We start from the raw sequence: 15,755 nt of genomic DNA, 5'->3' as shown, positions 1-15,755 counted from the left end.
ATGGTAGCTAGACCTGGTAGAAATAGCAGCCAAATTTCCCTCAAAACACCCTACTGTCTTAATCTGAGAATTCTATCTATTATGTAGTTTGAATGAAAAACTGTAACTAAAGATTAATGAGGAACAGATATACAGCCCACAACTGATGAAAGGTCCTTTCTTTGTGTTAACTTGTCCCTTTTTTTTTTTTTTCATTGTTTACATATTTCATGTTATTACATATTTTATATTGCACCATTGGTGACATCCTGTACCCATATATGCATGTGTGTGTATACATACATACATATATATATGTATATATATATATACATAAAACTGCCAACCAAATGTGACGTCCTATATGGGATAGTGCAACTGATGTTTATAGCCCCAGGAAGACACCTCTACCAGCTGGCTAACAACACACATTTTGTGTCTGATTAGCATTTGCGAGAGGATGTCAGCACTCCCATCCCTAGCCGTATGTGATACAAATGAACTCAAGTTCATCTATATCACGTAAGGCTAGGGATGGGAGTGCTGACCTCCTCTCACAAATGCTAATTGGACACAAAATGTATGTCGTTAGCCAGCTGGTAGAGATGTCTTCCTGGGGCTATAAACATCAGTAGTACTGTCCTGTATAGGACACCACATTTGGTTGGCAGTTATATGTTACGATTCCGTATTGCTACTCTTTACATCTCACCCAGAGATTTAATATTGCCTATATAGACACACACACACACACAGTTGCAGACATAGCTGTTAGGTTAAGACATTCACTTTGCAACCACATGGTTTCAGATTCAGTCCCACTGCACAGCACCAGACTCTGTGAATGAATAATGAATTTGGTAAATGGCAACTGAAAAGAAGCTTGAAGTGTATGTTTATGTCTTGTCTTGACATCGTGTGCTAATTTTAAACAAGCTTCACCATCATACTGACCGTAACATTTGTTTTGCATTCTTCCATGAAAACATGGACTGAGAAAAATGTTACCTTGCTTGAAAACAGATAGGTTTTGGTGACAAGAAGAGCCTTCAGCCATAGAAATTCTCCCTCAACGAATCTCGTCTAAGCGATGCAATCACTATCCAATGTTCCTTTCTTCTTGTAGGTGGTAGTATATGATTAGAGGGAGTTTTGGTTGGTATTTATAATAGCTTGAGCAACCACAGATATTCCCTCATTGGCTCATATACCTTGTGCTTGTCTGTTACTAGTGAGCCATCCATTTCACATAACGAACCTATTTTGCAATGTTTTTCTTACCATGCTCTTGTGTTTTTATAGGAGCACAGTTCATGTATTTATTTTTAATTGTTTGAAGGAATGCTTTTAGATATTGTGAAAGTTTCTTTTAATTTCTCCTTAGAGAAGATTTTTTTTTTTATGAGCATGTTTCTACAACATAACAGCTGTTATCTATGTTCTGTTATGTTGACTTGACTTCTTAATGTAATTAGTATAAATAATTTTTCTTATAAAATGATTTCCTGTTGGTTTTAAAAACATTTAGGTTAAACATATGTTAAATGTGCTTCTCAACTGCTAAACTAATTGTGTTATAAATATTAACTTTTAGCTCTCACAGTTAAAAGTACTGGCTTATTGATCTCTACTTGCCTATATTTAAATCTTATAATCGCCATCTGTCTTATGTGTTCACATACTTAACTGAAAAAGCAAACCTCATAGCTGATATAAAGAATGTTTCAAAATATTAAATTGCTTGTTCCATTAATACATGCAAATATTTTAAGTTGTAGAAAGTTTAAAGCATATATATAGGAAAACACTATCGCTGTTTGTGTTGCAGAAAAGTTTCATTTTTTTTTTTTTTTTTTGCATCAAGCTTTAAAGCAGTGAGATTATTAAAGTGTTTCCTGTTAAAATTGTTAGAAATATTTTCTCATAAAAAGGCAGCGAGCTGGCAGAAACGTTAGCATGCCGGGCAAAATGCTTTGCCATATTTCATCTGCCGTTATGTTCTAAGTTCAAATTCCGCTGAGGTCAACTTTGCCTTTCATCCTTTCAGGGTCGATAAATTAAGTACCAGTTACGCACAGGGGTTGATGTAATCGAATTAATCCGTTTGTCTGTCCTTGTTTGTCCCCTCTATGTTTAGCCCCTAGTGGGCAATAAAGAAATAAGAAATATTTTCTCATAAAGTATACATATATTGGTGTTAACGTAAAATTTACTTGGAATACAATCTCTTAAAACTTTTATTTTTTTTATGCTGTTTCCCTATTGGATTATATATGCAAGTATGTGTGAGAGAGAGAGGGAGGTTGTGGTGCAGTGGTGTAACTAAATTAGTAGTCTATTATTCTATTCAAGACAAATGTCTTCATTTTTTTTTTATTTTATATCTCATTTATAAACAAAAGCATCATTGATTACATGTTCATTCAAACAGCATTGTTTTTTTTTTTCACTGATAAGCATTGACAAAAGATACTTCATATGAAATTTTGGATAAATGCAATTATATAAACATGCTTAAAAAAATTAGGGTAAAGGTGTATCTCAAAAAAGACCACTGGGATTGATATTTATATATATATATATTATCTTTGTGATCAGGAGAGAAGGCAATGCCTGAGATACTCTGAGACTAGCGGGAGGGAGGGAAGAACGTATCCTCAAACCATACATCTGGCCATACTATTTTCAATAAAGTGGACTCCACTAAAAGCACTGCAGGTGTCAGATGGTGGTGATAGATTAAGTGATAGATTAAGCCTATCATGCAAGTTGCCCATTACAAGATTAAAGCTCAGATCAGAGTAAATAAAGCTCTTCGTCATTTGCCAAAGTCTGTACAATTTGAAAACCAAAAGAGATTTTTTTTTTAAATTTTAGATTATTATACTTAAACATAATGTATAAGTTATTTCATTAGCAACTTGAAATTTGAACTATATTTTAAAAAATTGAATAATATCAATGAATAGATTGTAGCCCCTCTCTCTCTGTCTGTGTGTGTGTGTTTTTTTTACAAAATTGTTAATAATTGTAAAAAAAAAAAAATTAACTTTTCTGAATCTTATTTCATTTATTAGTTGTTCAAACGAAGGAATGTATCATTACCAAACGAATCTGATGATGTGATATCTGACATTCAGGAACCATTTGTATCTTCTTTCACTGTAAGTTAAATCACAATTTCGTTTTATATGATCAATTATTCTAAAAATGCTACAATTGTTATAAAACTTTAAGAAAACTAACTTTTTTTTTTAGTTTATATTGTTTGTGTATATTTCATTGCACTGTTATAACTGGTATTTCTGCTACTTATTCCATGAGTGTTTTTTTTGGGGGGGGGGGTAATTTGAAGGATTTGGAGGAAAAGATGACTGACTGTGGAGGGTTCCCAAGACAGATTAAACTGATACCATTAAGATCCCCCTTCAACCATTGCAACTTAGATGACATTCCAAGAAGGACTAGACGTAGTGATTGATGCGTTATACCAATTTCAAGGATAAGAGGAGGGTGGGGAGAAACAGATGGTTTGGAAATGCTGGAATGGAAGTAGCATGGGCCCAGTTGTCTTTGAGAGCAGAAGCCATTACAGTTGCAGTAGAAAAGACAAGAGAAGAGATAGCATGTCTATGGGCTAGAGATTGGAGCCCATAGACATGCCAATCAGTTGGTGGCCCCTATTTTAGATCCAGTCTAGGATGTCTCTGTACAACAGTAGCATGATCCTAAATAGAACATATTTCCTTATGATTCTTACTTGAGCTGTTGTCAATAATTATTGGGAGTTGAAGTCTCAGCTATTTCTTCTCCAGTAATTGACACTATTATTATTACTGATTCATATTAAAACATAGTCAACTTTCATTTAAGACTTGTTCTCAAACAGTTTTACCTAAGAAGTTCTGGTGGGTTTTTGGTGAGTGGATTTATGGAAAACTTGAGAGTGTGATATGGTATAGGGCATGTGAAATTTATTTATTCAGAAAAAATACAGCAAACTGTTTCCAAATACTATAAGAATTAGAGCCATGTTGACTTTTTTCTATGTTTAAGAAAGATTGCATATTTGGTTATGAATACAAACATTATCAAAAGAGTGATGTACTTTCTAACAGATTAATGTTAAATTTGGAGGCTGATTTGGAGGAAAGCTAAGTGGGGTTGGAAAATAGTTTAGAAATGTGGTTTCTGTTGACATATTGTGGAATTGGAAAGACATTGAGGCCAATAAAACCAGTTTTATTAATCATATGATATTCTATAATTTTCCAATGATAATCTGCTTAGATTATTCTTCATTAATGTGTACAAAAGACTGTCTAGTAAATATAAGCTGTGAAATTGTTACCCTACTTTGGTAAAACTAGGCTAACCAACTGCTATTGTTTTGCTTGTTAAAAATCACCTAACTTTAAAAAATACACCTCTACAAGAAACCAGGTTCTATCTTTGTTGATATTGAATAACATGTTCTTGTATTTGGCTTTCGCTGTCTTATCAGCTTATTTCAATACATATTCATTAATTTAGATGAGTTTAAATACCATGATCAGATGAGCCCTGCTCAAAATGTTAGAACTCATGGCATACAAAGTTCTTCATGTTTCTGAAATTTTTTAACTGTTTTTACTGGTGCAGACTGCCACCAGTTTCCCTGGACTCTGGTATGTAACATGCAAAATGTTGCTACATTGATTTTTTTATATGTTGTTCTAAATATTAAACATGTGCTATTAGTTATTTTATGATTTCTTCGAAGAAAAATTATTTGCTACCTATTATTAAATAGTTTGATTCTGAGAAGAAGAAAAAAATGAAGAAACTGAAAGATCAGTTCGTTATAAGCTAAAAGCATTGATAGGTTGTTTCAGAATATGGAAAATACCTTATTTGAATTATCTACTTAACTCCTTAGGATTCAGATCCCCCTGTCATATGTAATGCTTATTTATTCACATTGTTTTGAATTAATCATGTTGAATTAATCTCATAGCTTCAAGATTTCAGTGATGTGGTTATTTTATTTTTAGAATGACATTGTTGAGAAGGTGTGAGAGGCCTGATTTGGAAGGTTTCAACATAAAACACAATATGTGGGCCATTTTAAATGCTAAAATGTTAAAATTAACTTGTTTTGATACAAAGAATTTTTATATACTTTACAGTTTTGTTAATTTTCCTACTTTCTCTCTAATGGATATAGGGTGGTGTTACCAGTGAAATGGTAAAAGCTCTGTACAGTGACAATATAGAAGAACAAGAACCTGCAACACAGAAATTTCGAAAACTCTTATCAAAAGGTGATTCCACTTTCCTTTACAATCTTACACTACTTAATGATACTGAGCAGTTTTGTCTAATGGTTCTTAATTTAAATAGTTTGTCTATTTACTGTTTGATATTACTTTTATTTAACACTATACAATGTCAAAACAGTTCAAACACACACATCTGAGTTTGTATTTGCTGTTTAAGTTCTATTCAGTATCATTCAGTATATTTCATATTATCTGCATAAGGGAAGAAAATTAACTATTTACATTATCATATGACACTAAAACATTCAAGTTACAGTCAAATGTAGTTGGTACAGTTCATTAATCATTATCAAATATGGAACCAAATGATTTCATATCTAAACACCCATCTTTATAAAAATCTGGAGTGTTTTATGTGGTAAATGTATTTTTACCTGGCATTCTTTTAAGCTGTTATATTACGTTCAGAATATTCATATATGCTGGTGATGTTGCTCTCTTTATTGCATTCTTCTCAGATCTTCAGATAATGCCGAGTAAGCTCACAGATATTTAAAGACATGCTGGTTGGCCTGAAAGTCCTCCAAGTGACAAAAATGTATCCTCGCTAGCAATTAACTGAATGGGATATCTGGAAAGAAGGCTGATTATTACTCACTCTTTGTATATGATCTTAAGAGATAACATCATGATACTACTTTCAGCTCTCTCTCTCTCTCTAATTCACTATAGATAACTGACAACTAGTACAATACTTGTGTCTAGTTAATGTTTTCTGATGTTCTGTAGCAAGCGGGAAAAATATTGTATTTATTCAACTAGAACTCTGGTAAAGCCAACCCCATATGTTTATGTTATTTCCTACATTTTAAGACATCTTAACTTCCCACCAGGATACTTTTAACTTGATTCTAAAAATACTTATGCTGTCCAAACAAATAAAGTCTTTGTGCACAACTAAAGTCCAAATTACAGAGTGCATTGCCAAACATTGTCTGTAATTTCTAAACAGTCAATGCTGTTGTGCACTTATCCAGTCCACCTGAGCTGTCACCTCTGCAGCCACGGCTAGGAAGATTAATTATTAGAAAACTTGATGATAGTACTATGTTGTAACTAACTGCTGCACCTCATACTACACAGGTTATAACTACTTGACAGTGTGCATTGGAGTCTCAGAGCAAAAGCAAGTAAAGCATATCCAGAATATTAAAACTTTGAACTGCTTTTGAATATATGATTGCTGAAGCGTAGCCTTGCTTAAGCAGGCTATAGTGAATCAAATCAGGCTGGCTTTGGTTACTATACAATATAACTTCATCTCTGGACATAAAATAAACAGCAGCAAGATAAGATTATTTAAGCTTTTAAGAACTGTTAGCATGTTCCCTAAAATCATAAAAGTAAGGGTCAGTCTGGTGGGTGGGATGCAAATATACTTAGCTAAATGTATTTGTTTATGTACAACAATATATACATAAGCACACACACATGGATTGTATATGACGGCATTTATTTAATTTTATTCAATTTTAGAACCTAATCCACCAATTGATGAAGTTATTTTAACTGGAGTTGTTCCAAAATTTGTTGAATTTCTTCAACGAGACGGAAACTGTTCGTTACAGGTAAAGATTGCTTGCTTTTGGGATTTTACATTTTGTTGTTATTGAAAATTTTGGTCACTGTTTCAATGATACAAAAGTTACATCACAGATTATTCTAAACATACATATACTACTGCAAAATTATATTCCGAAAGCAATATTAAACTATACTAACCAAAAGATTTAATTTTAAATGTATTAAAGAAGCATGTAAATCAATTTATAGGCAGCCATATACTTTGTGCAAGTTATATTACCTCTTCACAACATTGGGTACCAAACTAAAGGAACCAACTTTCAGGATGATTAGAAATGTTGATTTATGATAATTTTATTTAATGAAATCCTTGTCAGTTTTAGAACCTTTGTTGTATGATTGTAACCTCAAGAAAAGTTTTAACTGATAGAAATTTTCATCAACTATTTCATTCTTAATTTTATTTACTTGCAATGTAAGTACATATGTCTAATTTCATACACACCTTTCCCTGAATTCCCTTGTTTGTCTTCATCATTCTTCGCTATCATCATCATCATCATCATCATTTAGCGTCCGGTTTCCATGCTAGCATGGGTTGGACGGTTCTACTGGGGTCTGTGAAGCCAGAAGGCTTCATCAGGCCCAGTCAAATCTGGCAGTGTTTCTACGGCTGGATGCCCTTCCTAACGCCAACCACTCCGTGAGTGTAGTGGGTGCTTTTTACGTGCCACCCGCACTGGTGCCAGACAGAGCTGGCAAACGGCCACGAACGGATGGTGCTTTTTATGTGCCACCGGCACGAGGGCCAGGCGAGGCTGGCAACGGACACGAAACGGGGCGGTGCTGGCAACGGTCGCGAAACGGAAAGTTCTCTTACATGCCACCGGCACTGGTAACACATCTGCAATTTCCATTGATCGATTTCCATTGATCGATTTCGATTCTGATCCTCACTTGCCTCAATGGGTCTTCACAAGCAGAGTTTCGACATGCCACCGGCACTGGTAGCACATCCGCAATTTCCATTGATTGATTTCGATTCTGATCCTCACTTGCCTCAACACGTCTTCACAAGTAGAGTTTTGTGTCCCAAGAAGGGAAGGTATACATACGTAGGCTGGCTCCATCCCATGTAGAAGGCCACGGGTTGTGGACTCACTTGTCCTGCCGGGTCTTCTCGCGCACAGCACACTTCCAGAGGTCTCGGTCTCTAGTCATTTCCTCAGTGAGACCTAAAGTTCGAAGGTCGTGCTTCACCACCTCGTCCCAGGTTTTCCTGGGTCTGCCTCTTCCACAGGTTCCCTCAACCGCTAGGGTGTGGCACTTTTTCACACAACTATCTTCATCCATTCTCGCCACATGACCATACCAGCGCAAACGTCTCTCTTGCACACCACAACTGATGCTTCTTAGGTCCAGCTTTTCTCTCAAGGTACTTACACTCTGCCGAGTGTGAGTACCGGCATTACACATCCATCGGAGCATACTGGCTTCATTTCTAGCGAGCTTACGCATATCCTCAGCAGTCACGGCCCATGTTTCACTGCCATGTAGCATGGCTGTTCGTACACACGCATCATACAGTCTGCCTTTCACTCTGTGCGAGAGGCCTTTTGTCACCAGCAGAGGTAAGAGCTCTCTGAACTTTGCCCAAGCTATTCTTACTCTAGCAGTTACACTTTCAGCACACCCGCCCCCGCTGCTGACTTGGTCACCTAGGTAACGGAAACTATCAACTATTTCTAGTTTTTCTCCCTGGAAAGTGACGGAAGTTGGTCTCAGAGCATTTTCAGTGTTTATTGTTCCTGAGCATCTGCCACATACAAAAACCATCTTCCTAGTTAGCCTTCCTTTGACATTGCTGCATCTCTTATGTGTCCATAGCTTACACTTGGTGCATCTTATAGAGTTTCTACCTACACCTTTTCTACAGATCGAGCAGGGCCATCTACCTGAAGGTGTTTGTGATTTGTCTACCTTCCTACTGATTACGACTTTGGTTTTAGCTAGATTGACTCTGAGGCCCTTCGATTCTAATCCTTGTTTCCACACCTGAAACTTCTCCTCCAGTTCTGATAGCGACTCAGCAATTAGAGCAAGGTCATCAGCATAGAGGAGCTCCCAAGGGCATCCTGTCTTGAATTCCTCCGTTATTGCCTGGAGGACTAAGATAAATAGGAGGGGGCTGAGTACTGAGCCTTGGTGGACCCCTACCTCTACCCGGAATTCTTCACTGTACTCATTTCCAACCCTCACCCTACTAGCGGTGTCCCTATACATGGCCCGCACAGCTCTCACTAACCATTCATCTATCCCTAGTTTTCTCATTGCCCACCAGATAAGGGATCGGGGGACCCTGTCGAAGGCTTTCTCCATGTCAACAAAAGCCAGGTACAGGGGCTTATCTTTGGCTAGGTATTTCTCCTGCAGCTGCCTTACCAGGAATATAGCATCAGTAGTACTTTTCCCTGGCACAAACCCAAACTGCATCTCATCTAAACTAACTCTCTCTCTAATTAGTTGGGCTATGACCCTCTCCGTAACCTTCATCACCTGGTCCAACAGCTTGATACCTCTGTAGTTATTTGTATCTAGGGCATCACCTTTACCTTTGTAGCAGTTGACTATTATACTGCTACACCAGTCATTGGGTATGACCCCTTTGTGTATCACCTGATTAACTATATGGGTGACTAGGCTATAGCCGACACTACCAGACATTTTGAGCATCTCTGCAGTGATTCCTGATGGGCCTGGGGCTTTCCCTGTCTTCATGCTTCTAATTGCCTTAGCTACCACAGAACTATCAACTCGGATAGCTGGTCCCTCTGTTGGGTCAACATTCGGCAGACTCTCTTTATCCCATTCATTTTCTTCATTCAGCAACCTTTCATAGTGGCATCTCCAAACCTCTCTCTTTGCATCCTCATTTAGCGCAAGTGAACCATCTTCCATGCGAACACACTTCTCTCCTACCACATCACGATTCTCTCTCACACACTGTCTTGCAACACGAAACACCTCCAGTCTTTGGTCCTCACGGCGCAGAACATTGGCAAATTTTTTCTTATCTGCTTCCCCTCTGGCTAAATAAACCTGTCTCCTAGCTTCTCTTTTGGCAGTCTGATACAATTCCCTGCTACCCCCATTTTTCCAGACCTTCCAAGCCTGTCTCTTTTCTCTAATAGCCCTGTCTACAATATTGTTCCACCACCACGTTATTCTAGGTCGAGAGGGGACTTTGCACCACTTAGCAATTATTTGTGTGTTTGTATCTATGTCTAGTTGAAAGTATATGTGTGTGTTATCGTCATCATCTTTTAATATATCTTTTTCCATACTGGCATGGGTTGGATGGTTTGACAAGAATAGCAAGTCAGAAGGCTCTACTAGGTTCTATGTCTGTTTTGGCATGGTTGCCCTTCCTAATGCCAACCACTTAAGAGTGTTTTTTACCTGGCACCAGCATCGGTGTGGTCACCAAGTACCCACAAGATAAGACCTCTCAACTGAGCATGATATAGACTGGAGAAAGAGACTGTGATTGAGGGAGAGGATCGACTGTCTTGCTGAAGAGATAAATACCTGACTTGCCCACCTGATGTGAGGTTCAGGTAAAATGTGAATATGAGACTGAACAGGAAGTGCACTATGTGAAAATACCATGACAGATAAGTAGTTAGGGAATGAGTTTGGACACAACATGAGAATATCAGTTCAGTGTAGTAGAAAGTGAAGAAAATAGAAAATGAGTTGTGGAGGAAGGCTTGACAGAGCCTTGATTCTGCTGAGATGGATAGGTCTTCTCGAGTACAGAATAACACCATTCATCTGGGTCCTCTGTCATCTCCTCTTGAGAGGCTCAATGTCTTCACCACTTTGTCCCATGTTTTCTTACATCTACCTCTTCCACATGTTCCTTCCACATTTAGTGATTAGCACTTCTTTATACAGCTGTCCTCATCCATCCACATCACATAACCACACCATTGCACTACATTTGATGCCTTTTATCTCCAATGTTTTTTAAGCACTGCTCATCCATCAGAGCGTACTTGTTTCATTTCATTCATTCAAGTCTTCACAAGTTCTATGCATTCACAGCCCAAGTTTCACAGCCATGTTGCATTGCTATTTGTACACAGGCAAATTGCCTTTCATTCTGTGAGAGAGGCCTTTTGTTACCAAAATAGGTCAAAGTTCTCTGAACTTACTCCAGTCAATTATGTGTGTGTGTGTGTGTGTTTATATTCTAAGCCAGCACCCTCTTGTGCCAATTATAAAAAGTATTCTGGAGCTAAGAGAAGCACAACCAGTATTTTGTGTGTGTTTTTGATAAAGCAGTTAATTAATTTCATTTTTGTATTCAGTTTGCAAGATTCTTTATGTGAATTCGTGTGTTGAAGCATATTTTATTGTGTCTGGGGGAGAGTCATCTTCTTTTAGTGCCTTATTATTTAACATACTCCCCGGTTCGATTTCCACTCATTTATTTTTCCTAAAATGTTTGTTGCACTTTGCAACCTCTTCAATAGTCATTGACTCTGTAAATAAATAATAGTATTTGTTAAAATCTTTTATTTGCATTATCTTGATTTTCATAAGTTGTTTTCTTTCAGTTTGAAGCTGCATGGGCTTTAACTAATATTGCTTCTGGTACATCTATTCAAACAAGAGTAGTAATTGAGGCTGGAGCAGTTCCTATATTCATCAAACTTTTGGAATCTGAAATAGAAGATGTGCAGGAACAGGTCATTTATTATTTCATTATATTAATTCAATTAAAGCATTTTTTTGTTGAACACAAAACCCATTAAAAAATATATTATGCAATATTGGGCTACAACTCCATTAGAAAAAAATAAGTTTTAAAATAATGTACATATATTAAAATTTGAATAGAAAAAAATAAATGCCATGTGAGTTGTTTGTCTTTTCTCTCTTTTTTTTTTTTGTCATGTTTATGTCATATGTGTTTATGTTTGTATGTAATTAATATGTATGTTATTTTCACAGTCTTGCCAAATTTACTTCATTTGTCACTTTAACCTTTTCATTACCAACCCAGCTGGAACCGGCTCTGGCTCTGAGTACTAATTATCTTGTTTTCATAAGTTTTGAATTAAAATCTTCCACCAAATTTTATTCACAATTTATGTTCCTAACACTAGCTTAATGATAATTGAGTTATTTTACTAAATTTTTTGTTATATTTAAAATAATTGAAAGAAACACAGAGCATCTCAAGATAAATACAGTAATGAAAGGGTTAAAGAAATTTATTTATTCACTCAAAAGAATAGAACTTCTGAATCCATTTGAAACGTTTAATGCTTTTTAAAGACTGGAACTTATTTCTTAAAATATTAATCCAAATAGTTTTAAATTTTTTTATATTCTGATTGATTTCTCTTTTAATTTCATATTTTAACTTTCTAAAATATTATTTTAAACTTCCATTCTCAGGCTGTGTGGGCTTTAGGAAACATTGCAGGAGATAGTCCAGAATGTCGAAACTATGTTTTGAATGAAGGCATATTGGTACCACTTTTACAGTGAGCTTATTGATTTTATTTTCAATATAATGTCTGAAAGTAGAAAATAAAACATGATATAACAATTTTTTCTTCCAAATAACATGACCATGTTGCAGGAATTAGGTAAAAATTTCGAATTGAACTAAAATGCTGCAAAATTCAGGATTACCTTGTAGTTTTCTCTTAAACATTAACTAAAATTCATCTGAAAATAATGCTGACCCCTTTTTATACAAGTTCACTTTGTATATGTACTAGAGGACCCAAGCTGTTGGTAATGTTGGAGTTATTGTCGAAAAAGTTACCTAATAAAAGTTGATAATGAGAAGAATAGGAAGTAAATTTTAAAAATGCCAAAATAACAGGGAAATAAGAAAACTATATTTATCATTCCCAAAATGCTATACAGGTATGATTCACAGCAGAAGTTTATGAACAACATTTCTTTGTAGACATAAGGAGGCACTAACACACCTTGGCCTTTTGAATTTTCAGTCTGTAATTTCAAAGTGTTCCTTACCCTAACCCAGATCAGGTCATTTCACACTGTAGACTATATAGATACTACAGTAGACAGCACACTAAAATAGCATTGAAATTTCTTATGGCTGTTGCAATGCTGGGTGAATTATCTGAATTTATGAACATTAAAATATTGAGACAATAAATATAACAGAATGAACTTCTGAATGCAAAAAATAAACAGAATTCCTGCAAAAGGAGATCTTAGAAAGATTTTTATTTGTCTTCGTGATTCCTTAATCAAACTTAAGTGTCATTGTTCTATAGTATGACAGCAATGTACCTTTATGATGATAAAGAAATCTCATATAAATGTTGTGTGCATGGCAAATCATCAAAATTTATGAATATTAAGACGTTATTTAAACATTAAGAAAGGAAAATGAAATTCAAATGCAAAAGACAAACAGAACAACTAAATAGAGACGCTGTTGCAGTAAGAAAGTAGCAACACTATTGGTTAACTAAGAAAGCTTCAAGTTGTTTCATTAAGCTCTATGATACTAATATCATTAATGTATTGATAATTGATTTAAATAATGTTAAATACTTTACTTAGGAAGTTCTGATTTAATCAAAATAAACTTTGTATTTACATGCATTTGTTTGATTTACTGATAGCCTTAATTATTTTTTCACCCCCTTTAGGTTGCTTAGCCAACTTCCAAGTTTATCTATGACTAGAAATGCAGTATGGTGCTTATCCAATTTGTGCAGGGGGAAAAATCCTCCACCTGACTTTGCAAAGGTAAACAATTATTTGTAACTTTTAAATGGAAACTTAATTTCATTAGCTATTACTTTCTGTAGTTGGTAAATAATGCTAACTTGCATGCGCACACACTTGTTCCTGTACTGTTAGACATTACACTTTTTCTTGTGTTGTATCTCTTGCATCTTCAATGAGAGAACTGGCTATAGTCTCCATCTGATTTTGATGATTACAACAACCTGATATTTACAAGGACTCCAGTTTGCAACATTTGGTTTGGTAATTTATTGAGAGAATTACTGAATTTAATTCAGAATAAAACTAATATGAATAACGTGTTTATACCAAGCTGTAACATTACCTGCTGTATCAGATGCAGGCATAGCTGTGTGGAAAGAAACTTGCTTCCCAACCACATGGTTCTGGGTTTGGTCCCACTACTTCGGGCAAATGTCTTAGTACCAAGCTTAAAAATATGAGTACTGGGGTCATTTCATTCAACCAAAAATTCATCAAGGCAGTGCCCCAACATAGCTGCTGTCTAATGACTGAAACAAGTAAAAGATATAAATGTATTTTTGCAAAAAAAATAATAATTAAATAATAGAATAGCAAGTTTTTTTATAATTTAATGCTACTCTATAATCCTGTCTGAAATTACCTACACCATAGTAGACCAATTCCTAAAACAATCATGCAACTGTCAAGATAGAAAGAAAGTATTCATTAGATTAAGGTTAAAACAGTTCTATGTAAGCTTTAAATAAGTTATTTGAGCATACCTATAAAAGCCTTGTGAGTGGATTTGGTAGACAGTAATTCAAAGAAGCCCATTTATATCTATATGTGGTCAGTCCAAAGCTATTGTAGAGGACACTTGTCCAAGGTTCCACACAGTGGACTTGAACCCAGAAACATATGGTTGGGAAGCAAACTTCTTACCACACAGTCACTCCTGCACCTACTATATATATATTTATTCACATGCACACACACATTAGCAAAATGTAAACAAAATATAAAAGAATATTCAATGTCTTAAAGATGGCAGTGTATTTGGGCATAGTTAGTTCAACTACCCAGAGAGCTCTAAGCTGCTGACAGTGTAAATGGCAGAGAAGTTGTCACTGTTCTATAATAGTTGATGAAGGAAGAGCGAGTGAAGCTTGTGGCTAGGTGGGAAATGTGAGAGAAGGATAGAGAGATGGAAGAGGCAAGCTTAAAATTAAGAACCTCAACTGACCTAAGTTGGCTTTTAATGATGCTAAAGGGACTTTTGATTCACCATTTAAAATTTGAATTTATTCATCCATAACATTAGCTTGTATTTGCATAGGAAAAATATTTTATTGCAATCTATATTTCATTTAAATTCTAAACCTTTAGCATTTAAACCAGCCAGATCCAACACCTCACATCTACCCTACAAAGTAATTCCAAAAATAAACAATTACATAACTGAAATCTTGAAGCCACAAGATAATGCATGATTAATTCAAAACAACATGAATAAATAATTATTATGTTTAATAGAGTGATCTGAATACTAATGGGTTAAGCTTCATTTTTATAAATTTGCCTTTCAAAAATATCTTCTTATTCTTAATATTTCTTTCAGGTTTCTCCTGCTCTTCCTGTGTTGGCTCGTTTATTATACCATGCTGATAAAGATGTCCTTGCAGATGCTTGTTGGGCCTTATCTTATTTGTCTGATGGGCCAAATGAAAAGATACATGCAGTAATAGATGCTGGTGTTTGCCGTCGTCTGGTTGAACTTTTAGTGTAAGTGCTCAGTTTAGTTTCTTTATTATCATGCAGTGGGTAAATTTTTAAATGGTCTCTTCTGTTTTGCATCTTATACTATAAAAACCCATGTAATTTGTGCACCTGTGTAATTTACACAGATGATTTTCAGGATAAAGATTATTTTTTAAAAAAAGCTTCTACTCATGTAAAATTCGCATCTAAAAGTTTTCAGAATTGCCGATATGGCCAGAGGAAAAGGTTTTTAATTTAGTTGTATTTAGCATAATTTTTGTTTAACAGGTATCACATTGAAAGCTGTATGTCTTCTCAAATCACAATCACAGGAAAAGTTGTTGATAATTCTTATCAACAAAACAAAAAGCTGATAAATATGCACAAATGTTGCAAAAT

The 15,755-nt window shown here is 35.4% G+C and overlaps 1 protein-coding gene across 2 annotated transcripts in view; it reads left to right on the top strand.

Moving 5' to 3' along the window:
- The window catches only part of LOC115222961 (importin subunit alpha-6), a 56,559-nt gene that overhangs the window by 30,793 nt on the left and 10,011 nt on the right, over positions 1 to 15,755 (top strand). For both annotated transcript variants that reach the window (XM_029793384.2, XM_029793373.2), the window contains exons 3-9: positions 3,057 to 3,143; positions 5,186 to 5,282; positions 6,777 to 6,868; positions 11,447 to 11,578; positions 12,294 to 12,382; positions 13,535 to 13,634; positions 15,217 to 15,380. In XM_029793384.2, the coding sequence (XP_029649244.1) occupies positions 3,057 to 3,143; positions 5,186 to 5,282; positions 6,777 to 6,868; positions 11,447 to 11,578; positions 12,294 to 12,382; positions 13,535 to 13,634; positions 15,217 to 15,380 (761 nt within the window). The remainder of the gene's footprint in view (positions 1 to 3,056; positions 3,144 to 5,185; positions 5,283 to 6,776; positions 6,869 to 11,446; positions 11,579 to 12,293; positions 12,383 to 13,534; positions 13,635 to 15,216; positions 15,381 to 15,755) is intronic.

Source organism: Octopus sinensis, linkage group LG2 (genome assembly GCF_006345805.1).
Source record: "Octopus sinensis linkage group LG2, ASM634580v1, whole genome shotgun sequence".
NCBI lineage: Eukaryota > Metazoa > Mollusca > Cephalopoda > Octopoda > Octopodidae > Octopus > Octopus sinensis.
The sequence above is the reverse complement of the archived record's forward strand: the minus strand, read 5'-3'. Positions and strand labels throughout refer to the sequence as shown.